Source organism: Hippichthys cyanospilos, chromosome 6 (genome assembly GCF_059441005.1).
Source record: "Hippichthys cyanospilos isolate Australia breed blue-spotted pipefish chromosome 6, RoL_Hcya_1.0, whole genome shotgun sequence".
NCBI classification, from domain to species: Eukaryota; Metazoa; Chordata; class Actinopteri; order Syngnathiformes; family Syngnathidae; genus Hippichthys; species Hippichthys cyanospilos.
In genome coordinates this window covers 715,684-741,813 of record NC_142374.1, presented here as the reverse complement: position 1 = coordinate 741,813, position 26,130 = coordinate 715,684, and the positions used below count along the sequence as shown (strand labels likewise).

At 42.5% G+C, this 26,130-nt stretch overlaps 1 protein-coding gene across 3 annotated transcripts in view; it reads right to left on the bottom strand.

The window, feature by feature from the left end:
* The window catches only part of adat1 (adenosine deaminase tRNA specific 1), an 85,027-nt gene that overhangs the window by 14,689 nt on the left and 44,208 nt on the right, over window positions 1–26,130 (bottom strand). For all 3 annotated transcript variants that reach the window (XM_088417686.1, XM_088417685.1, XM_088417684.1), the window contains exons 3-6: window positions 20,863–20,917; window positions 16,798–16,928; window positions 2,646–3,312; window positions 971–1,116 (exon numbers count right to left, since the gene is read on the bottom strand). In XM_088417686.1, the coding sequence (XP_088273812.1) occupies window positions 971–1,116; window positions 2,646–3,312; window positions 16,798–16,928; window positions 20,863–20,917 (999 nt within the window). The remainder of the gene's footprint in view (window positions 1–970; window positions 1,117–2,645; window positions 3,313–16,797; window positions 16,929–20,862; window positions 20,918–26,130) is intronic.

Genomic DNA, 26,130 nt, shown 5'->3' with positions numbered 1-26,130 from the left:
ATGGCACCTTCAAAAGTCCCTAAATACATTATTCCAACTCTCAGCTTTAGTGGTAAGATGGGTGACAACAACTGTACATGTGACTGCGCATATGACATTTTCAAGTGCCAAGGTGCTCACACATTTTTTTTTTTTAATTGTTTTCCAAATGACAGAAATGTGCCACAGCGATGGAGCTCTTTAATCCCTTGTTTTGAGATTACTGTGCAATTATATATATATATATATATATATATATATATATATATATATATATATATATATATATATATATATATATATATATATTTAAAAAAAAACCTCAGTAGCAAACCTACCACTTTTCTACAAACCAGCCGTGGCTGTGATTTCTATTTTGCATTACCTGCTCAATATTTCAACATTACCTCCTCAACATGGTCAGGGCTGCGAGGGCTCTTAACAGCTGCTGTCAGCTCACATTTACCTCAGATTCAAGTTAATTCTATGACTGGGTATTTCTTTCATTAGTAGAGATATACAAATAACTTTTGCCACCGTGTACAAGGTGTATGAGAAATGTTCCAAGACCATTTTCACTCACTGTGGGCTGAATGATAAACCAGCACATCTGCAAAGAGATCCTGCAGTGTTTGGTTCTTTGTGCAACAAAATATGAGACTTGTGGCAAGACAATTGTGTGTGCATCTGAAGAAGGATATTGCCATGTGGTAGTTACTTTGGTCTTTCTACTTATATGATTTGGATCTGTGCAATTTATCTAATTTGCTAAGATGAAGGGTATTATCAAGGAGATGCATTTTGAAAATAGGGACAAAATCAAAATGGCTTGAATGACAAAGCTGTGCATGATCCATGGATAAAGAACAACTCATTCACTGGCACTGAGACAAAAAAAAGTACACTTCAGGGTAATTATATCCAAGGGAAAAATGTTGTGATTTTTTTTTTTCAGATACACTTGGTAGATTATTTGATTATGGCACAGTACCTGCCCCACAGGGTGTGATGCATCCTTGCCCAGGCTTGTGCTGCAGCTCAGTCTGAGCCCGACTGAAAGCAAACTCCAATTTTGACTGGAGAATTACTGGTTGGGACAATGAGAAACCAGCAGGAAGGTCTGATATATGGGAGCACCTGAATAGCACAGAATAAACACAGGCAAAAACAGCTTTTCACATAACATAATGACTTTTGAACCATATTAGCAAAAGCAGAAACATTTGCCAACATTGTTCCATAAATCAGACACACAAAAATCCTACAATAAAAACAGCCACTTTTTTGCTGGTTCGGCAGTCGTCGGTTGCCAGTGCCCCCCCCCTTTCAGTCATCATCGGTCCGCCAATTTTTTTATCCAAAAAGTGCCAGTCAGCCAATCGTCGGTTTGTTGTTCACTCAAGTCATCATCGCCTGATCAACCCCAATCCTAACCCCTAAAATTTAAACATTCATCTTCCTAATAACACTGCAATTTGCAATTACTTCCACTTGGGCGCATACACACACAATTATGATGCAGACATAGTATTGCTACTGAAGTCTTTTTTTTTTTTTAATGTAACGTAAAAATAAACGGTAAAACTAAAGAATTCATGTGATTAATATGTCACATACACTACAAATGAAAGGCAACATTTTGTTGATCATGCCATTTTTATTCATCATCGTCTAAATTGGATTACCAGGCTAAGAGGCAGACAACCTCAACCTGATTGGGTGAGATTGTCACTTTGCGAAGTGTTCATTGGTTACTGGAATATATATATATATATATATATATATATATATATATATATATATATATATATATATATATATATATATATATATATATGCAGTGTATAATTTATGTGTTCTTTGGTGTATTGTGACCACATCAGCAAATGCCTTTTTTTAAAACAATGGGACTTTGCAAGAGCGTCTTTCTGATAGATCGTCGTCACATACGTAGATCCCGTCTGATTGCAGCAGTATTCACAGGCAAGGTTATATATTTATTGATCCTCTTGGAGCTAATCATTAGCTGAACTATTGCCAGTTTGGTTATAGTCTGATCCATTTGAGAAGCTATTTTTTTCTTCCATGTAACTCTGGTTTATCTGCTATTTTTAAGTACTGTATTATATATCATTTTAACTGAACAGCTTGTAAATTTTTTCAGGACAAATGCACCCTTACATATGCAATGGCAGATGCATTGATCCTTAAATAAGGACTACTTGTAAAACTTTTTTTTAATTCAGAAAGTCTACGGCAACACCCTACCTAAAAACACTACCCCTATTTTATTGAACACACACCTTTCAGTTAATCATTTGGTTTCACAGAATCAATCATACTTATCATGCCTGTTGGTTTAACACTACATATCAGTTATTAATGAGCAAAATAATGCCCTCATTGGCATTTCGGAATTCTGACGATTGTGTGGAATTGACACTTATGACTTTGAAGAATAAGAATGTAAGGCATATGAAATTCATTCTTCTCTTATTTAACTGTCACAATTCAGTGCAGGTTAAATAAAAACAGGTAAGTTAAATAATGTTTACCATACACTTCAGAAATTTACTTGCAGTGTAGAGGTCAAAATTTTAACAAAAACAGTGACTTATCTTGTGACTTGATTAACATTGGTATATTTTATCTGCAGTAAGCCTCACCTTGTGATTAAAGCTCTTTGCATGGCCTCGTGGCTTAAGGGGCACTTTCCTACCACCACAGTGTTAAAGTAGAGAGCCTCCTGTAGGTAGTGGGATAAAAGTGCACCCTGGAATCCCAGCACCCCCCAGCGAGCCATCTTATCGCTGCATGAGAGAGACAGGGTTGACTCTCCTCGACCAGGCTTTAACCTCAGTAATCCTGTTCTATGGTAGGCCAGCCCTGGTTCAAAAGGATCAGCAAGGCCACCTGGTACAGACTTGGCTCCTGTTCTGAGAATATCATAGACCGGTGGGTTCAGACTGACAAAGACAATAGCGGGAACATTCGAAGTGGCACTGTTGTAAATAGGTTTTGCTGAAGTTGAAGCATGGGAGATTGTCTCGAAATGTGTTTGAGCAGCTGGGCTCTGTAAAAGTTCATCATAACTTTTAGATGAAGATGAAGGCAAGGAAAAAGGCTGTTTTGAATCCTGAATATTGTGAAGCGTTGTCTCTGGAGGGTCTTTTGCTTTGAGAGAGGACCGCTTCAAGTTTTGCTGTAGAATATGCGCTGTAGCTTTTCTTTTCAGGCCTCCTGCATCTGTCCCTTGGTTATTCTTTATAGGTGTGATAGAGGTACATGCTTGAAGTTGTCTGTCATTCAAGGGGATTATAGAGGCATCACCACCTAATAAACAAGAGTCACAAACAAATTTAATGCAGTCAATAATAACAAATAATGACAGTAACAACAACAAAAACAGTAACAATAATAATGGTAACTAGAGCTGCAAGCAGCTATAAAGGGCCCTCGCAGACCTGTGCACGTTGGGATTTGAACAGGTCGGGTTATGAACAAGGACTATGAACGATGAAAAATTAGTTGTAGACGACCAGTGCAGAACTCTTATAAAAGTTTGTAAAATTTAGAGAAGGTGGGATAATGTGGGTTGAGTTACTGCAGCTTCTATTGTTACAGTTATGTGACTTTGCACTGTCGTATAGGCCACGTCCATTATCGAAACATCGTACTATTTGGTGGAGGGCATTAGGCGTGGCCAATGGCTTTTTGGACATTATTTAAGGGATATCACTTCAAGAGGCTCAGCAGAGTACATAAAAACGTTAAGGAATTGCTATATTTTTTGCTGCCACTAGGTGGCGCTCGTACTATGATTAAAACTAGTCTTGTAGGTGTGTTTCACATTGGACTCTCATCCCATATACGAAGTTTTGCAAATATCAGATCATCTAGGTCCAATTACAGCAACTTTTACTGTTTTGGCGATGACATTGGACTTTGAGTTGGCATAGGGGCCAGGCCCTCTATTGAAAAGTCATAAAAGTTGAGAACCTTCATGTTCCAATGTCTCAAAGCTTTACTGACCATTTTTGAGTTCATTTAGTCAAACAGGCATTGCATGGTACATAAATTTGTAAAAAATGACATTTTTGTGCGCCACTAGGTGGCGATGTAAATGATTTGGATATTTATCACATAGCTGTATTAGGGCATGACTTTTAAAGTCCCTGCAGAGTTTTACATGGTTTGAAGCTGAAACAGCTGAGTTATTAAGGTTTTTGTCACTCTTGGCGAAGGAAATATCAAACATAATTTGAAGCTCCACCCCCAACTTATATGTCATGAGATATTCATGATATTTGGACTGTGTGTGCCCGTTAGTCGGATAATGATCCATGCCAAAGTTGAAGGTCATGGGGTGAACCGTTTAAGAGAAAAAGGTACTAGTTTGAGACCAGCTAATGTCTAAGTACAGGGCACATTAAAAAAACAATTTTTCTGTACATCCTAGCCCATCACTTTTATTGACTTTTATGTAGGTCTTACAATCCTCATTCATAATCATAATTCCCTCCATTCAGCACACAATTTCATGCAATTCTTCACTCAGCGGATTCAGCTAATAAGGGAAGAAATAAAAAAGGCAGCGCCGCTCACCACCTCGACTATGAATGTTGATGCTAGTTCGGACAATCAGGTTCATGAAAGTCTGGCTACCCTGTCCCAGTTTGATTTAGTATCCCTGGAGTGTCTTACACAACTAGTTAATGCAGCAAAGCCGACGTCCTGCATGCTCGACCCACTTCCAGGCAAACTCGTCAAAGATCTATTCCCGGTCTTAGGGTCATCTGTCTTGAATATTATCAACCTGTCATTCTCCTCTGGCATTGTACCTGAGACTTTTAAGACGGCTGTCATTCAACCATTACTTAAGAAACCTCACTTAGATCCTGAAGATCTCTCTAACTATAGGCCAGTGTCACACCTTCCGTTTATCGCCAAAATTCTTGAGAAAGTTGTAACACAACAGCTTAGCGATTTTATGATAGACAACAATAGATTTGAACTCCTTCAGTCAGGTTTTAGGGCCAACCACTCAACTGAGACAGCCCTAGTAAAAGTGACGAATGATCTTCTATTAGCCTTGGATTCCAACGTCTCATCAGTATTGTTACTGCTTGATCTTAGTGCCGCATTTGACACTATTGATCATCATATTCTTATAGAACGTCTTAGATCATGTGTTGGTATCTCGGGATCAGCACTTTCTTGGTTCAGATCTTACATCCTGGGAAGGACGCATAGTGTTATAGAACTATATAGGAACTAGTGTTATAGAACTATATAGAATCTATAGTGCCCTTATAGAACGTCTTAGATCATGTGTTGGTATCTCGGGATCAGCACTTTCTTGGTTCAGATCTTACATCCTGGGAAGGACGCATAGTGTTTCTTATGGTGATGCGATCTCTGAGTCTTTCTCCGTCTCATGTGGTGTCCCGCAGGGGTCAGTACTTGGTCCCTTACTGTTCAACATCTACGATTCCTCTCGGCGATATTATACGTAAACATGCTATTAGTTTTCATTGCTATGCTGATTATACCCAACTCTATATGCCCTTAGAAATAACGGATCCGTGCAAGTGCAGTAAACTGGAGGCTTGCCTTGCCGAGATTAAACAATGGATGTCTTCCAATTTTCTGCTTCTCAACCCTAATAAAACTGAGATGTTATTTATTGGCCCTGCTCATCATCAGCACTTGCTTAAGAATACCACGCTGAACCTAGAAAACTGTATTATTTCCCAAAGTAGTTCTGCAAAAAATCTCGGCGTGATATTCGACTCCACTCTCTCCTTTCGAGCACATATTAATAACATGACAAGAACGGCGTTTTTTCACCTCCGCAATATAGCTAAAATTCGCCCTATTCTTTCTCTTAGCGATGCAGAAACATTAATTCATGCATTTGTTACGTCGCGCCTAGACTACTGCAACATTTTGTTTTCTGGACTCCCCATGTCCTACATTAAAAGCCTGCAGTGTGTACAGAATGCAGCAGCGAGACTATTGACAAGGACGAGAAAGTTTGATCATATTACTCCGATTCTAGCTGACCTGCATTGGCTTCCAATACACGTGAGATGTGATTTTAAGGTGCTGTTAATTACTTATAAAATTCTACACGGTTTAGCTCCTTCCTATCTCGTCGACTTAGTATCACCTTATGTTCCGCCCCGACAACTTCGATCGCAAAATGCCGGTTTGCTATCGACCCCACGGGCTAAAAAGAAGTCTGCGGGATCAAGGGCATTTTCCATTCGCGCGCCAGTACTATGGAATGCCCTACCTATGGAAGTTCGCGCAGCCACCTCAGTAGAAATCTTTAAATCCCGACTAAAAACACATTTATATTCAAAAGCATTTTGTTAATTTAGCCTGTCTGTAGCCTTCTTCTTTTTTCTTTTTTCCTGCCCCCCTCTTCCGGCTGGGAGAGGGGGCTAGCTAGATGGTGAGGGTTGACTTGACCGCCTCCATTGGGTCCTGCGTTGGTTGACCATCACGGGTTAGGAGTTCGGCCGTCTGCAGTCCACCTGGCTGGAATGTGGGATGGTTCCTGCCCAATGGCCTTGCCTGCTGTCAAGACATCACTGCACTATATAGCACAATATGTTTTCTGTAATTTATGTCGTTTCTGTGTCTGGTACATGCAGCATCCACTTCAACCTGTGGGCCTGGAAGGGGGCTCTTCCCACCTGTGGTCCCTTCTGGAGGTTTCTGATTTTCCCCAAATTTGGGGTTTTTGAGTTTTTCCTTCCCCTTCTGGGAGCTTTGACAGGAGATGCTGTTGTGTACCCTATACTGAAAAGATGTCTCTGTACGACCTCTTTTCATTCTGTGAAGCCCTTTGAGACTTCGGTGATTTAGGGCTATATAAATAAAATTTGATTGATTGATTGATTGAATCCTACATATGCCTAAAAAAATTCATAACTGTAGATCAAACCAAACAAGATTGACTGTAATCTTTCGACTAATGACATTTTTTTGCAGCCACTAGGTGGCGCTAGGTTTAAACTGGAATATATGTTTGTCGATGTCTTCAGGAATAGATTTTCGACGTCTTCAGGAATAGATTTAGAATCAGATTTTCAAGATCAGATCATCTGGGTCAAATTACAGCAGCTTTTACTGGTCCGATAAAGCTTCTGAATGAAAATGGACGTATAGGCCACGCCCATTATCGAAATATCGTAAAATTTGGTGGAGGTCAGCAGGGCTGTCTAGAGAATTTTCAGACTTAATTTCAGCGATATTGCTTCAAAGGGCTCAGCTAAACACATAAAAACGTTTAAAAATTGCTATATTTTTGGCTGCCACTAGGTGGCGCTTGCACTAAGACAAAAAATACGTTGATAGGTGTATTCCGCATTGGAAACCCATCAAATATATGAAGTTTAGAAAAGATAAGACCATCTGGGTCCAAACACAGCAACTTTGTTCGTTTTGGCGAGACATCAGACTGACATTTTTGTTTGCCACTAGGTGGCCCTCAAAAATGGAAAAGCGCTGCACAGTAAATAATAATAATAATAATAATAATAATAATAATAATAATCCGGAGAAAAACAAGAGGGCTCTCGCAGCGGTAGCTGCTCGGGCCCTAATAATAATAATAAGAATAATAATCTGGAGAAAAACAAGAGGGCTCTCGCAGCGGTAGCTGCTCGGGCCCTAATAATCCGGAGAAAAACAAGAGGGCTCTCGCAGCGGTAGCTGCTCGGGCCCTAATAATCTGGAGAAAAACAAGAGGGCTCTCGCAGCGGTAGCTGCTCGGGCCCTAATAATAATAATCTGGAGAAAAACAAGAGGGCTCTCGCAGCGGTAGCTGCTCGGGCCCTAATAATCTGGAGAAAAACAAGAGGGCTCTCGCAGCGGTAGCTGCTCGGGCCCTAATAATAATAAAAAGAAGAATAATCTGGAGAAAAACAAGAGGGCTCTCGCAGCGGTAGCTGCTCGGGCCCTAATAATAATAATAAGAATAATAATCTGGAGAAAAACAAGAGGGCTCTCGCAGCGGTAGCTGCTCGGGCCCTAATAATCCGGAGAAAAACAAGAGGGCTCTCGCAGCGGTAGCTGCTCGGGCCCTAATAATAATAATAATAATCTGGAGAAAAACAAGAGGGCTCTCGCAGCGGTAGCTGCTCGGGCCCTAATAATCTGGAGAAAAACAAGAGGGCGGTAGCTGCTCGGGCCCTAATAATAATAATAATAATCCGGAGAAAAACAAGAGGGCTCTCGCAGCGGTAGCTGCTCGGGCCCTAATAATAATCCGGAGAAAAACAAGAGGGCTCCCGCAGCGGTAGCTGCTCGGGCCCTAATAATCCGGAGAAAAACAAGAGGGCTCTCGCAGCGGTAGCTGCTCGGGCCCTAATAATCCGGAGAAAAAAAAAAGGGCTCTCGCAGCGGTAGCTGCTCGGGCCCTAATAATAATAATCCGGAGAAAAACAAGAGGGCTCTCGCAGCGGTAGCTGCTCGGGCCCTAATAATAATAATCCGGAGAAAAACAAGAGCGCTCTCGCATCGGTAGCTGCTCGGGCCCTAATAATAATAATAATCCGGAGAAAAACAAGAGGGCTCTCGCGGTGGTAGCTGCTCGGGCCCTAATAATAATAATCCGGAGAAAAAATAGAGGGCTCTCGCAGCGGTAGCTGCTCGGGCCCTAATAATAACTAGAGCTGCACGCAGCTATAACGGGCCCTTGCAGGCATGAGCACGTTGAAGGATGAACAGTTCGATGTATGGGCATATTGGGGTATGAATGTATGCGTGCATATGCAGGCGAACTGTAGAGGTCAAGGTTCTAGAAAAGGTAACATTTTCATTCGCATTTGTCCACCGGCCTCAACTAAGTAATTGGAATGGCAAACTTGGTAATATATTTTCTGCCACGAGGTTATTCTAGCACTTTGATGGAATATATGTTTGTTGATGTCTGAAGGAATTGACTTTCAATCAACGTGTGAAGTCGTGAGAAGATGAGATCATCTGGGACAAACTACATCAGCATTTACTGTTACGATAAATGGATGAGCACTGCTGAATAGGCCACGGCCATGATCAAAACATCGTAATATTTGATGGAAGAAATTAAGCATTTCTGAAGGCCTTTCTGAAAAAACTTCAGTGATATTACTTTTACAGGCTCAACAAGGTACCTATAAATGAAAATGTAACTTTTTGCTGCCACCAGGTGGCACCCGCACTACGAGGAAAAAAAGTGTGTTAATCATTTTACTCCCAAAATGAAATTTAGAGAAGATCATGTTGGTCCAATTACACTAAGTTTTACCGGTCTGGCCAGACATCGGACTTTGAGGCGGTGTAAAGGCCAGGTCCAAATTTGAGATTCATAATGTTCGCTTTGTCTCAATATTCTCCTGACTAATTTTCAGTGAATTTGCTGAAAGCAGCATAGCAGAGAACATGAAAGTGTAAAAACTGTCTCTTTCGTCTGGCACCAGGTGTTGCTATTGGTACAGTTAAATTGCTCAAACAGGATTAGCACAGTGCAAAAACTGAAATATTAAGGTTTTTAGCACTGGTGGCATAGAAAATATGATTCAAGTATTTTGAAGCCCCGCCCCCATCATATAGGTTAGACGATCTTGATGACATTTTGCCCAATGGTGCCACTCTGTCAGGTAATGGAGCACCTCAAATGTGAAGTTGATCGGGTCAAGGACTTTGGAATCGAAAAATGTACAAAATCGGGCCAAATGCTACATTCAACAATTGATAACTTTGGTTCTGTACCTCCTAACATATGGCGCTCTATGATGTTTTTGTAGGTCTTGAGGTCTTACATATACATAAAAAATTTCATAGCTCTAGGTTGAAGGAAATTCATATTTTTCAAATTCAATATATCAATAAAATAGTGTGTACATGGAACTGTATTATTCTAATAAAGATTGAGACGATGTAATGTCAGTATAAAGCAGATATGGTCCTGGCCCAGGGGAAGTGGGGACAAGTCGGCACCTCCAAAAGGAACAGATGGCATCCCCCGACTAACATGACATCAGGAACAAAAGGCTAGGTGTGGCCTTCAAGAGAAGATATCAGTCAGGGTTTTATGGTGCTCAGACTTCCTCCCGCTTCAAAGAATGGCCGGCAGAACAAAGACTTTTGAAGACACCATCCCCATGCAAACAGACCCCCACGCACGCACACACGCACACACCGACAGGCACGCACGCACGTGCACGCACACACACACACACTTGCATTCCACACTGGGACTACATGTCCCAAAAGGGTATAAGAACTGAATGTTGAAGGTGAAAGGTTGCCATTTTCTGCTCCGACCCATTGCAGGACTGGCCCGAGGCCTCGTGTACTTTCCCACTCTGTCTGGATTAAATCAATTGTTTCACTATGTTGTGGTATGGGCGATCTTTCAACAAAAACGAACACGCTAGGAACTAGTTTAAGGCAAGAAGCTTTTTCTAGATTCCTTCAAGGTCAAACGGGTCGGAACTGGCTCTCGTTCTATGATCACCTGGGCTCAATTACAGTAAGTTTAGATGATTTGAGCAAACTCCGAATTTGGGGTTGCATACAGACCACCCACTATTTCACAAAGTCATAAAATTTGGATACCTTTAATCTCTAAGTCTCGATGCTATTCGGACAGATTTTCAGTACATTTACTCTTGACGGGCTTAGCACAACACATGAAAGTTTAAAAAATGACATTTTTGTCTGTGACTAGGTGGCGCTATCATTAAATTGATAATCAACCATGCAGGTATTTTAAAGCTATAATGAGTAAATTATCTGTAAAGTTTCAGATTTTTTAAAGCTTGCACATTGGAGCTCATAGGGTTTTTGTTGCTCATGGCGAAAGAAATTTGAGTTTGAAACACGTATTTTGAAGCCCCACCCGCATCATATATGTTGGCCGATCTTCACGAAATTTTTCCCAAGGGTTCCCCTATGTCAGATAATGGGGCACGGGTCAAGGGTTCCGGTACCGAAAAATGTAGAATATCAGGCCAAATGCTACATTCAACAATTGCTAACTCTGGTTCTGTACATCCTAACACATGGCGTTCTATAATCTTCTTGTAGGTCTTGAGGTCTTACACATACATAAAACATTTTGTAGCTCTGGGTCAAACGGGTCGGAACTGGCTGCTGTTCTATGATCACCTGGGCTCAATTACAGTAAGTTTAGATGATTTGAGCAAACTCCGACTTTGGGGTGGCATACAGACAACCCACTTTATCACAAAGTCATAAAATTTGGATACCTTTAGTTTCCAAGTCTCGATGCTGTTCGCACGAATTTTCAGTACATTTACTCTTATGGGCTTAGCACAACACATGAAAGTTTAAAAAATGACATTTTTGTTTGTAAATAGGTGGCGCTGTAATTAATTTGAAAAATAACCATGCAGATATTTTAAAGCAATTACTAGTAGATTTTCTGTAAAGTTTCAGATTTTTTCAAGCTAGCACATTGGAGTTATTACGGTTTTTGTTGCTCATGGCGAAGGAAATGTGACTTTGGAACACGTATTTTGAAGCCCCACCCCCATCATATTTGTCAACCAATTTTCTCAAAATTTTGCCCAGGCGTGCCCCTATGTCAAATAATTGGGCACGCTAAATTAGAAGTTGATCGGGTCAAGGGTTTCAGTACCAAAAAATGTAGAAAATCGGGCCAAATTCTACATTCAACAATTGATGACTCTGGTTCTGTACATCCTAATACATGTCGCTCTATAATGTTTTTGTAGGTCCTGAGGTCCTACATATGCATAAAAAAATTTTGTGACTGATTTTGATGACTGATTTTAAGTGTATTTATCACACACTTAGCTAGTTTTGAAATCAGAAGCTGGCAAAAACTGTTCAAAAGAGAGATTGGGAATAAAAAAAAAATGCTTTTCTTCTCCCCAAAATGTTTTAAAAAGATGAAGACAACTTGCAAGTTTGGTATTTTAGCCGCAAACTTGGAAGTCAAATCAACATTTCGCGGGCCACATAAAATGATGTGGCGGGCCGGATCTGGCCCCCGGGCCTTGAGTTTGACACACATGCTCTAGGTGAAACTGGCCATTACCCTAGGGCCTCCTTCCTGTGGGACATGCCCGGAACACCTCACCAGGGAGGCATCCGAACAAGATGCCCGAACTACCTCAACTGACACCCTTTCAACGTGGCGAAGCAGCGGCTCGACACTGCGTCTCTCCCAGATGACCCAGGTTCACACCCTATCTCTTAGGGAGAGCCCAGACACCCTTCGGAGGAAACTCATTACGGTTGCTTGTATCCGGGATCTCGTTCTTTCTGTCTGACCATAGGTGAGGGCAGGAACATAGGTTGACCAGCAAACCGAAGCTTCGCCTTCCGGCGCTGCTCTTTCCTCACTAGAAGAGACCGGTAGAGCGTCCACAACATAGCAGATGATGCACTGATCCATCTGTCAATCTCCCGTTGCATCCTACCCCCACGCGTGAACAAGACCTCAAGATACTTAAACTTCTCCACTTAGGGCAGGACCTCAACCGTGACGTGGAGAGGGAACTCCACCCTTTTCCAACTGAGGACCATAAACTCGGATTTGAAGGTGCTGATCTTCATCCCAGCTGCTTCACATTCGACTGTGAACCGCTCCAGTGAGACTTGGAGGTCATGCGTGAGGAGGCCAACAGCACCACATCATCTGCAAATAGCAGAGATGAAATGCTGAGACCCCAAACTGCACCCACCCAACGCTTCGGCTGCACCGAGAAATTCTGTCCATAAAAGTAATGGACAGAATCAGTGACAAAGGGCAGCCTTGGCAGAGTTCAACCCTCACCGGAAAGGAATTCAACTTACTGTCAGGAATGCGAACCAAACTCTGACATCGGTCATACAGGAACCGACCTGCCTGTAACAGGGCATCCATTACCGCATACTCTCGAAGCATCCCCCACAGAGTTCCCTGAGGGACACAGTCGAGCACCTTATCTAAATGTACATGTAGACTGGTTGCGCAAACTCCCATGCACTTTTGAGGAAGTTACAGAGGGTGTATAGCTTGTCGTTCATTCCACGGCTGGGACAAAAACCACACAGCTCTTCCTGATTCCGAGGTTCGACTTCCTGATGGACCCTCCTCTCCAGTACCCCTGAATAGACCTTATTGGAGAGGCTGGGGAGTGTGATCCCTTTGTAGTAAAAACCCCCTCTAGTCCCCCTTCTTAAAAATGAGGACCACTACCCAGTCCGCCAATTCAGGAGTGAGGTCCCCAATGTCCATGCGATGTTGCAGAGCGTGTCAGCCAGGACAGCCCTACAACATTCAGAACCATCAGGAACTTGGGGTGGATTACCACCTCAGTGACGTCAGCCCCAGAGATAGGAGAGCCCACCTCGGAGTTTTCAACCTCTACTTCCTCAAAGGAAGACCAATTGTTGGAATTGAGAAGCTCTTCGTGAACCTGCCCACCGGTTCGCCGACGTCCCTAGTTGAGGTCAGCAGCGCCCTGTCCCCACTGTGAACAATGTTCACCCTCTTGAGAAGCTGGATGGTGGACCAGAATCTCCTCGAAGCTGTCCGGAAGTCGTTTTCCATGGCCTCACCGAGTTTTTCCCACACCTGAATTTTTGTCTTAGCGACCGCTGACGCTGCACTTCGCTTGGCCAGCCAGTACCTGTCAGCTGCACATAGCCCTCGGGTGACTCAGGACAGAGTGGAGCGCTGTGGTAATGGCGTTGTCTGTAGATCTGTTTGCCCTGAAGGTAAACTGATGGTGTTCCAGAGTGGGTTCGAAGAATGTCCCTGATGTGTCTCTCAAAGCACTTCATGACTACAGGTGTAAGCGCCACAGGCCTGTAGTCACTGAGGCTGTCTGTTCCTGACTTTTTGGGATCAGTGATGATGGTGGAAGTTTTAAGGCAGGCAGGCTATTTCAGGGACTGGTTGAAGATTTTTAGCACTTCCCGTTAGTTGGTCGACGCACGCTTTGAAACTTTCTCAGTACTCCGTCGGGGCCTAATGCCTTACCGGGGTTCACTGTCTTCAGCACACATCTTACCTCATGCTCCTGAAGTGTTAGTGTGCCCGAGGTGGAGGGTGAAAATGGTGATGATGATGATTCATCGAATGTAACCAGCGTCTTTCATGATTTATTTGGAGTAATAAAAATCCAGGGTCAGATTTACCACCCTTCAGCTCCCAGTGGAAAAGGGTGGAATGTCTCTGCCCTCCCTAAGGGCAGCCCAGCTGACTCCTTTGGTAAATTGGTGTAACCCTCTTTACATGGCTAAGTGGAAAACTATGGATTTATCTCTTACAGACACATCAATGCAGTCATTACTTGGTTATGTAGGAATGGAGAAGGAAACATTACAGACAACCAGTCAATGTGTTAATTTTTCATTGAAAGTGTGGGTGAAAGTGGTTAGGAAACTCCCTTGAGGAAAAGATCACTTTATTTAGGTGGGCAGCATTTGACACCAAGTTCATACCATCTCTGCTGGACCACAGTTACAGGCAATGGACTTATGTTGGTATCACAGCTATGAGCAGAATTGTCAAAAACGGGGAGCTTAGCAGCTTCAATAAGCAGTACGTTGATAGGTACTTGCAGCTTAGAGACCACTTTTATATAAAAAAAAAAAAAAAGAGATCATAACCCAGTTGAACCTTCAAAAATTGTTTATGGATGTATTAATGGATGCTGATGACTCTGGAAGCTGCAAAGGCCTGATAAGAAAATTGTACCATGGTATCATTACACTAACTTTGTTAAACACAGACTATGGTAAAACATCATTGGGAGAAAGGACATTGTAATTCTACAGAATAAATGGCTGGACTCTTGGAAAACACGGGCTTCCTCCAGTCTCATGGACCCGGAGATATTTTTGTTGGAAAATCTTGATTTGCTTTTCATCACCACCAGGAGAAAATCAAAATTGACTGGCATACAATTGGGATGCTGGAAGGTGGGGAGCCCATCGCTGATCACACACACATTTTTTGGTCCTACCCCACTGTTAGAATAATTATAAACATAATTATTATACATTTGCTACAAGATATAAATGCTTGCAATGAAGAAATGCTTCACTGTAAGAGTGATTATGATTATGATTGTAATTATTATAGTGATTATAAATTTGCTACAAAATATAAGTGCTTGCAAAGAAGAAAAGGTATGCTCTGAGAATGAGTGCACTGCTTATAGAGGAAAACTGTCTTGGAAGCAGTTTTGTCTCTTCTTTTTGTCTCTTCTGTTTTGTCTCTTCTTTTTAATTTTTCTTTTTATTTTCTGATTGATGCTATTTCTCAATGTTGAGGTTGTTTGTGTTTGTTTTGTCTCTTTTTTGTCTTTTTGTCTCTTCTTTTTGTCTCTTCTGTTTTGTCTCTTCTTTTTAATTTTTCTTTTTATTTTCTGATTGATGCTATTTCTCAATGTTGAGGTTGTTTGTGTTCTTTCTTTACATTCCAAAAAACACAAAATAAAAGAGTTAAAAAGAGAGATCTATGAAACACGCTTCATCTGATACAATACAATTCTGTGGGGTTTCCTTTGTTTTTTGCTGATACAGTTACAGTGGTACCTGGTATAGTGGTTTTGTCTCTTCTTTTTGTCTCTTCTGTTTTGTCTCTTCTTTTTAGTTTTTCTTTTTATTTTCTGATTGATGCTATTTCTCAATGTTGAGGTTGTTTGTGTTCTTTCTTTACATTCCAAAAAACACAAAATAAAAGAGTTAAAAAGAGAGATCTATGAAACACGCTTCATCTGATACAATACAATTCTGTGGGGTTTCCTTTGTTTTTTGCTGATACAGTTACAGTGGTACCTCGGTACTCGACCATAATCCGTTCTGAGGTGGTGGTCGAGCACCGATTTGTTCGAACACCGAAACCATTTTTCCCATAAGAAATAATGGAAAGTATGTGTGCACAAGTAAATGTGCACAAGCAGTACATGATAAAGAAAAAGATAAAGATAAATAAAGCATTATAAACCATTTTGTATAATTTACTTACGTTTTGGAGAGTGGTTGATGGCATACAGGAATGGATGTGGAGAGGACGGGAGGGAGTTACTCCTTCCATGATGACGCTAGCTAACTGCGACGCGAGGTACACCGCGTTCATATTTTGCTATAATTTCCTTCTTCGGTTCAATAGTGGTCCTCATTGTTTTCCTCATTGCCTTCCCCTTATCACTGTCTTTCTTTGGACCCATTATTAAGGGCTAGAGCAACACGAAAAAGTTTAAATCCGGGAAGAAATACTCGAACAAACGTCTTACTCCGCTGGCGGTCTGAGTTGAACTGGCGCTTACCCGCTGGCCGAAATGAGCCGAGGAGCGCGTTCGGGTCGGCTCGGCTCGGCTCGGCTAGGCTCGGCTAGTCGAGAACCGAAAATCTGATCGAGGTCCGATGCATTACCTACTTGATTTTTTTGGTCGAGCACCGATTTGATCGAGTATAGAGGCGTTCGAGGACCGAGGTACCACTGTATTGGATTAGAACACCCCAGCAAAATGCAGTATGGTACTATAGTGGCACTTATTAGCCCCTTTCACACCAAAACATTATAGGGCTATGAGTTCCTGGTCGCAGGGTTTAAATATTCCTAAATTCTTACTTAACAGCCTCTCTGAACCCATTGTGTTGTATTCTGGGAACACGCTATCAACCAACAAATCAAAAATACTTACAAAAAAACACAGCCAAAAAAAAACAAACAAACAAAACAAAACAAAAGAACCAAAACATCCAATGCAAAAATTACATTCTGCTTCAAATAAAATGTATATCAGGCTTCAACACAATCAAGCAGAAGCTTACATGGCGTATGACTGGTGAAGAAGATGAAGGAAATTCCTGGCCGAAGCCTCCATTTTCCTTTATGCAATGTCTGAAAAAACACAGAGCTTCCACTTCCAGACACAGCTCTGTGCAACTCCTGGGTTAGGTACCTACAGTACAAATACACAAGCATGAATCTTAAACATACACAGCCATAAAAACATATCAAGATTTCTTAAAAACCATAACTGACATCTTAAGACATTTTGGTACATGAAGAGGTTTTAAGAGAAACATTTGAAAATACCACTCCTTTCTTAAGACATGTGTGGGTGATTGAACCTTGTGGTGTGATTTGGTCATTGCTTGAGTTGTGTGCTTGCCTTGATTACATGACTTTAAAGCGGCTCCTACTTCACAATCAACAGGCACTTGAACGGGAGCCAGTCAAGCTTGGCATGCTGGTCAGATGGACCAATCACAATTGGGGGTGGAACCACTGTGCCCTTTTTAAAGGACGATGGGGTATGGGGAAAGTGGTTGGTTGTGGTTGCTAACTGGGCTAGACGTGTGACCTGTGGAGCAGTCACCGATACCCTGACGGATGAATACATCGGGAGCTGGTGGCTGTCGGATCTGTAAGTGCAAGTGGCAGAGGCCTTGCTAATCTTCGGCCTGAAAGTGATGTTTTGGGTGTCTTTCGACATGAGTGGCAGAGGCTGGAGCTTCTGCGATAAAGTTTTCAGAATCCTTGCCAATGTACCATGTACCGAGAGGGCTTGCTGTGTCCCCTTTTTGTCCTCTGTCAGGTGACCCTGGTGTGTACTTTACAGTCCCCACCAGATCATCTTGCCATCATGCAAGAATTTCTCGTGCACAATCCTATTCTCTCTGCCCAGAGTCTGACTCTGCCTGTTCCTGACGACCTAAACATCTACTACCTTGTTCTGTCTGCCTGGATTTTTACCCTGCCGGCATATGACTACTCGTGCGCCTGTTGCCACAGTAAAAATAACCACTATTCCTGCCTGATTACAATTCTGCCTTTCTCAGATTGGACTTTGTGCCTCTGGCTTGGCATTTTTACGTTAGCCTTTGTAACTGTGGAAACTAAAATCCTGGCGACTCAGTTTTTATTGGTTATATCATCAAGCTACAAAGATCAAGATTTTTTTTTTCTTTCTCCAAGATGGTACCTACCGCAGGTGACATCTCTGGTTTGCTCTCCCGTGGCAGATAGTTCTTTTACAGTAGGGAGGCACTTAACATTGGTAGAGTTCATCACAAATTCATTTAGCCTCGTGGACTTTGGCTTTCTGTTACACCAGCAGCCAAAGCGCCTGAGGCGAAAATGTGGCAAAAGAGGAGGCCTGCACGCTAGGCTAAAAACTAGGGCTGCTCAACCGCTGTTACCTATCCTGCTGCTGGCCAATGTCCGCTCCCTGGGGAATAAGATTGACGAGTTGAGAATCCGGACTGACACTCATCATGAGATCAGAGAGTGTTGTGTCTTTACTTTGATTAAAACCTGGCTGACCAAGGATACATCGGACACGCCGAACAAGCTGGAAACCCACGCAGTCTACCGACATTAGCTTCAGGGAAACACAAAAGTGGTGGCATCTGGGTTTACATGAGTAAACGATGGTGCACGGACGCGCAAACTGTCGCGAAATATTGTACCCCAGACATTGAATTGTTGATGGTGAAATGCAGGCCGTTCTATCTGCCTCAAGAATTCGGTGTCGAGTTTATAACAGCCGTCTACATTCCACCACACTGCTAGCGCGATAAACCACCTTTATAACGTCACCAACCAACATGAGATCAAACAGCCAGACACTGTATTCATCACAGTGGGGGCTTACAACCACTGCAACCTCAGGACTGTTTATCCTACGCTCTAACAGCACATAAGCTTTCCAATGTAGGAAAATAACACCCTGTACCAAGTCTGCAGCAACGTGAAATGTTCTTAAAAGGCTGTAGCAAGACCTCACTTTGGAAGAGCTGACCACATCTCCATATTCCTCTACCCGTCCTACAGGCAACTTCTCAAGCAGGCTCCCCCAGGGAGTAAAGCTGTTAAAATGTGGACTAATGAAACTGATTCAGTACTTCGGGACTGCTTTGACTGCACAAACTGGGACGTGTTTAAAACTGCAGCCATGTGTGAAGCCATTGACACTGTAGATTTTAACAAGTATGCTTCCGCAGTCACCAGCTATATTAGTATATGGATAGAGACAAATACAAGTACTAAAGATCTCAGAATATATCTTAACCAAAAGCCCTGGATAAACTGTGATGTGAGGGCCAAATAACATAAACCCGCATCTATTTTTGTTTCTGGCACAGCTGAGGCCAGATATGACCTGAGTTAGAGCCATCAGAGAGGCCAAAAGATAGTACAGGCAGAACCTGGAGGGTTATTACTCCACTGCTGAAGCTCAACACATGTGGGAAGAATTTCAGCACATCACAGACTATCGACAGAGGAGCAGCGCAGTCACATCCAGCCATGTAACACTGGCAGATGAGCTGAACGGGTTCTACGCCCGCTTTGGCGCTAAGAATCCTGATCAGCAGAGAGGGATGCTGGGCGTGGAGTGTTCACGGGACCCTACAACGGTGACACCAGCAGAACATACTCGTCACGTGCACGAGCCTCTGTCCCCACCTGCTTCAAGGCCACCACCATAGTACCTGTTCCCAAGCAACGCACCGTGACCTGCCTGAATGACTGCCATTCCTTAGCGCTCGCCACAATCACAATGAAGTGCTTTGAGAGGATTGTTGTGACGCACATCAAAAAGACAATTCCAGACATTGTGGACCCTCTACAATTTGCATATCAACAGATACGGTCCGAGGATGATGCAGTCAACACCGCCATTCACACAGCGCTCACGCACTTGGAGGGCAAGGACACATATGTAAGAATGCTCTTCGTTGATTACAGCTCAGCATTTAACACAGTCATCTCTGACACACTGAAGGACAAGCTCCTTGCATTTGATCTTGCACCCCGCCTCTGCAACTGGGTGCTGAACTTCCACATTGGCAGACCCCAATCAGTCAGAGTCACAGCCGCACGCCCAGCATTAAGACTTAAGCACAGGGACACCCCAGAGGTTTGTGCTGAGACCCCTGCTTTACACAGTCTTCACCTATGACTGTGTTACCTCCCAAAACAACACCAGCATAATTAAGTATGCGGATGACACTACAGTCATCGGGCTGATCACTGGTGGGCTGAGAAAGCATACAGGAAAGTGGTGGCAGACGTTGTGGCCTGGTGTCGCAGCAACAATCTCCACCTCAATATGGACAAAACTAAAGAATTGATCATAGACCCAATGCGGCAGGTGGAGTCGCACAAACCACTCTTCATCGATGGGACTGAGGTGGGGTGGGTGAAAGCCTTCAAATTTCTCGGCATCTCCATCAGCTAGAACCTCATCATGTCCCACAACACTCGACAGATCATCAAAAAGTCCCAAAAGAGACTGTACTTTCTGCGAAGACTGAAGAAATTTGGCATGTCAGCAAAGACAACTTCTACAGATACACAATCCAAAGTGTCCTGACTGACAAACAGCTTCGGCCCACAAGCCATTCGGATTCTCAACAAATCCCTCACTAACTAATCGCTCTCTCGCTCTCTTTCTCTCTCTCTCTCTGTCTGCCCCCCCGCAGGTCATTTGATTTCTGTATGTATGATGAGTTGGTACGCACTGCCGGCATTAAGTTGAAGAGGAGCCAGTTGAAGTGGTAGAATTGAACTGGGTAGAATGCTTCCTGAACGCCTCCCTGGTGAGGTGTTCTGGGCATGTCTCTTTGGGAGGAGGCCCCGGGGATATCACAGGAAACGCTGGCGAGACTATGTCTCTCGGCTGGCCTGAGAATGACTCGGGAATTCCCGGAAGAGCTGAACAAAATGGCTGGAAAGAGAGTCTGGGCTTCCTTACTAAAGCTGATGGTCCCAGGGACCCGACTCTAGATGAGCCTTAGAAAATGAATGAATGAATGAATGAATGAATGAATGAATGGCTGGATGGTTTCAATCCTCATATCTGAGGCCCACGTGTGTATGGTACCAACCTGAGACATCCTCTTCTGGCAATGACTTCTGCATGGCTGTCATTTAGCACATCACCTAACCGGAGGAAAAATAAACTATCAACGGAAAATAAAAATTCAAAGACAAAATGATACTGTATTTTTTAAATTGCAGGTCAACTAACCGGCAAAACATCAGAATGCACTCAATATCAATCGCCATAATGTAACAATGGTTCCTACATATTTAGAATTTCATTTTTCTGTACCCTTAGTTCCAGACTTATCTGCATTTTTTAACCTGAATCACATTTTGAATGTGTGCATGTGCGTGTGGTAAATGGTAAATGGATTTTCACTTACATAGCGCTTTTCTACCTTGGGTACTCAAAGCGCTTTACTTTAGTCATTTGCCTACTGATGGGGGCATCAAGAGCAATTGGGGGTTCAGTGTCTTGCTCAAGCACACTTCGACATGGTCTTGATGGTCGGGGATCGAACCCACAGCCTCTCAGCTGGGAGACGACCACTCTACCACCGAGCCATGCTGCCCACAAAGCCGTGTGTGTGTGTGTGTGTGTGTGTGGGGGGGGGGGGGGGGGGGGGGGGGGGGGGGGGGGGGGGGGTTAAGCATTATTAATAAGAAAAAACTAAAAAGCTAAACCCACATAAAACATGTCTGTCTTCATAAAACCTGTCCGTAATACGGAGGCCCAAAAGACATGTGTCTCTTTTTGGATAAAAAACTTTATTTTATTTTACAACACAGTGCATCAAAGCATGGTTAGCAGCTGCTAACTCTTCGCCCTAAGCACTGCCATCCCCATCTCTCATCGTGTCCATCCCCCACAATGTAAGTTTTCTCAGAGGGTCAGGGCTGTCATTACCTCACACCCCACACCTTCCAACACGTGTACGTCTTCGCACAGCTTTATCACTCACAGTCACAATTTCTTTGCCTCTAAGAGTCGTGAAGCTTTGTTGCCAAAATGCCCTTATATAACGCCACGACTCCGTTGACATGGAATGACGAGCAGTGATTAAGTTTGAAGCAAAAATGCCTTGATTTGCAGCAGAACAAGATCCAAGTTATAGACTGTTAGACTGCATCAGACTCCACGTTATGACTGAGCGTGTGAGTGTTACTACACTACATAAGGTAAGCGCTGATATAAAGGGATGGTCTTTTGAAAAAACAAAAATGGGAAACACTAAAACTGCAAAAAGCGAAGTGTGAGGTGGCGAGGGAACACTACTTGAGACAGTGAAACTTGAGGATGAAACCGCCGTCATTCTAATACAAAATAAAAGTAATTAATACTCTGAAAAATCACTATTAGTAATACACTCTAGCTGCAGTCTTCTCTTCATTCATCCAAATTAAATACAGTAGAATTTCTCTAAAACAAACAAACATACGTATTTGCAGCCAGACATTGTTCACAACAGGGGACTTTTCACTACAGCAAATCTTTGTATCGAACGTTGACAAAAAACGTGTTGTGCAATGTACAACTTGACTGAATTGACTGAATTTAAAAACAAAACCATCCAACATTGAAAAAAGAAAAGGAAAAGGAAAAAGAAATTGCCAAATCTACGATATTCATTTTCATAGTTACATCAATATGGATGGATGAACACTTTGTTTCATCCATCTTTCTTACTTTTACACTGTCTTCAAGTGTTAAGCTTGGTTTAAGCTTGACACATACGGCAATCATATGATCCGCATGTCAAATGGCGCATGTCAAATTTCGGCTACCACGCCCCTCCATGCAGAATAGATTTTCCGCAACGATTGTCTTCTGGAATTTCTTAACAAGCGGACAACATGGCAGACGATCTATTGCAGGGGTCCCCAAACTTTTTCCTGTGAGGGCCACATAACTTTTCCCTTCTCTGATGGGGGGGGCGGTGTCAGTTTGTAACAGAAAAAGTGTGACGATCGTAGGGGAGCTTAAAAATTTTATTGTTTTCCAGAAAGCCACACATAACCAAATAACCCTTTCCTGGTTCCTTACAGAAAAAAAGTCAGGAAACCAATAATAACACTATAATGAAATAAATAAAAACTGAATAACCCTTTCTGAGTTCTTCACAGAAAAAACTGAAATAATAACTAAATAACTCTCTCTGGGTTCTTCAGAGAAAAAAAATCCATAGAACATTAACTTTCTGTTGTGCCATGCACAATCTTAACAGATAAAAGTTCAGCTCAGTTGTCAGAGCAGAATCTCTCTGACACATACGAGTAGTCTCTTAAAGTTCTTGTGTTCCTTCCTTATAATCCTTTTGTAGGTTCCAGTAGGCTTGTAGACACCGCTGTTTGCAGCCCTCTCTCATCAACTTCCCTGTGGAAACGCACAAGGGAAGCAGGTTGAAAAACTGAACTAAGTGATGCAGCACCTACACAGCACAATAAATTTCACTACCAGTATGGTTGTAAAGATGGCTTTTATCCCAGTAGATTTTATTATGATTATATGTGTTTATGCTCAGAATGACTCATTCAAGTCAGAAAAGTGAGCTTACCTATGTATGTACTTAAACAGAGGCAGTTCCAAGAATTCCTGTCTGAACTGGAGTCTACGCACGGAGATGTGCTGTACCACATCTCCACCAGAGGTCCGATGGCTGTGATGTTCTGAAAGACGCATTCAAGCCCAACAGTCTCTTTGACTTCTATGTCGCCCTCCCAAACGACACATATCCAAACATGAAAAAACACTCAATGAAAATTTTGGCAAACAGTTTTTGGCAGCACGTATATCTCCTTTTCTCGCATGAAACTGCTGAAAACTCCGATGAGATCAAGATTGACAGATGAACATTAGCATCAGTGCTTGAGACTGGCTGTAACTAGAATGGAACCTGATATTCAACTTCTCACCAGCCAGATGCAGGCCCACTGTTAAAAATGTGAGGTGCCATATGAGATGAGATGAGACAAACAGCCTTTTCTTTGCATTAAACAAAAAAAGAATCGTTTGTCCACTGCAGGTTAAATACCCTGCATTCTGAATCAATTTTTCTCTTACCTAACCTTTTCGCCATTATTCCTTTCTCTTTTTGACAGGACCGGGCCTAAGATTTTTTTTCTGGAGGCCAAATAGGAAAAAAAATCCGATAGCGTCTCTGGTATTGTTCAGAGGGCCGGGCCAAATGTGCTGACGGGTCGTATCCGGCCCGAGGGCCGTAGTTTGGTGACCACTGATCTATTGCTTATGCAAATCCGCCAGTAAAATAAACCTTTATGATTCATTTTAAAATACCGTGATCCTCCTGTCTGGGTCACTGTATGGTGGCCTAGCTTTTACAGAGATTTACTCCCAAGTCGTCACCTTCATTTTCCTCTTTCCACATCACCACCGAGCAAATAAAAATGTAACATGGCATAGGTTTTCCTTAGCGTTTGACTTTGCACATTTACCGAAGCATGACAATGTTTTCATCCATCCAAGTAATTTAATTTCTAGGGCATTCATTACAATAATACTGAACAACAGTGAACCCTAACTAAAGCGTGGTTCAGTTTTCATGACCTAACTGTAGCAAGTATTTATATCAACAGGCTCAGCCCCTCTATGTACAGCTTGCCAAACAAATGTTGTTCGCAGCAAACCACACAATGTCACCGAAGCGCTCTGCATCGGCAAAGACAACTGTGGATTCTCTAAGTTTCAACACGGATGCATAAATGGTTGTAAATGTCCGCAACAACTCCACAGATAAGAATAAAGTCTGCTTTATCTTTGTGAGTTAAAAAAAGAATACCAACGTTAATCACACAAAAGCTAAAAAAAATTATGAAACCTTTGTATGGAGGACCGAAAGTGCTGAAATTCAATAAATAAATATACCATTCAATAATTAAATGAAAGTGACATTAAATAATTGTTTCATTAATTAATTCAAAGTGTCATTCATTAAATAAAAGTTTAATTAATTAATTAAATGTTTCATTAATTAAATTAAAACATTTCTTTAATAATGCCACATTAAATCAATTTTCAAAACTCTGGTCGCCGGGCTCACCTCATCTGGCGCTCCGGGCGCCCCCCAGACTCGCCCTGCCAGGCTCAACTCTTCTGGCGCTCTGGGCGCCCCTCAGACTCGCCCCGCCGGGCGCATCCCGTCTGGCGTTCCAGACGACCCCGACTCGTCCCGCCGGGCGCATCTCGTCTGGCGTTTCAGACGACCCCCTGACTTGCCAAACCGGGCCCACCTAATCTGGCATTCCAGACGCAAAACTGACTCTTGTGCCGGGTGACGACTGTCTAGGATCCGGATTTCTTATTTATGCCAGTGGTGTTTTTCATGGACTGTTTTTGATTAGGGGAGCTTTATTCCCTCCTCCGAGCCTGTCGCCCACCCAGCTCGGGTTCTTTGGTTTGTGGGTTTTCTCGTTTTTGGGACGTCTGGGATCAGTCCCTTGATTATGTCACGTTTTGTTGAGGTTTTTCTGCTTTTGGATTTAGCTTAAGTAGTTTTTGGTTTATTTCCCGAGTCAAATTCATGTTGGTTTCTCCGTCTCGTTAGTTTGATCTCGTCCACCTGTTTCCGCGTGTCCCTGCTCCTCGCGTGTTAGCCAATCCGGTTCCCCTGCCTCATGTTCCCGTCCAGCTGTAGTATGTTTTCTGTGATTAGTTTTCATGTACTTAGGCCACTGTCCCTCTGTAACCTTTGTCGGATCATTGCACCTCTTACCTCCTACTCGCATTTCGTCTTCCGTCATCTGATCGCAGTTCTTGTGAGTTAAGTTTTGTTTCTCGTTTATTTTGCTACTTTGCCCAGTTTTTTGTCAAGCGTTGATCCTGCCTTATTTAGTCATTGAACCTTATCTGTTGAGCACAATTTTTTTTTTGTCCTCCTGCATCTTTGGTCCCACTCCTTCCACCTCCGCGTGTGTTTCCTGACTGCAGATTCCTTTCGTGCCACATGGAAATTGTTGAATTACATAACTAGTCTGCTCATCGACAAATATGTGAAACACAGTGGCTCCTTTGCAACTTTTATTGTCTGCGAGAAATTGCACATAAGATTATACTAAAAAGAAATCAAAATAAGAGTATAGAGGGACTTGAACCCATGACAAAGAGGTATAAAGGAGCAACCTAATTCAGGACGCTTTATCCATTAGGCCAGTCACTGACAGGATTTTTAAAGCACAAAAGTAATACCTGTAGAGCTAAACGAGTGCCCTGGAAAGAGTACACATTAATTTTGTGCTTATTTAGTTAACTGGCTCCCTGGGAAGCAATTTCACAGGGTCACAATTGTCTTGTATACAGCTATCAATCAAATTTA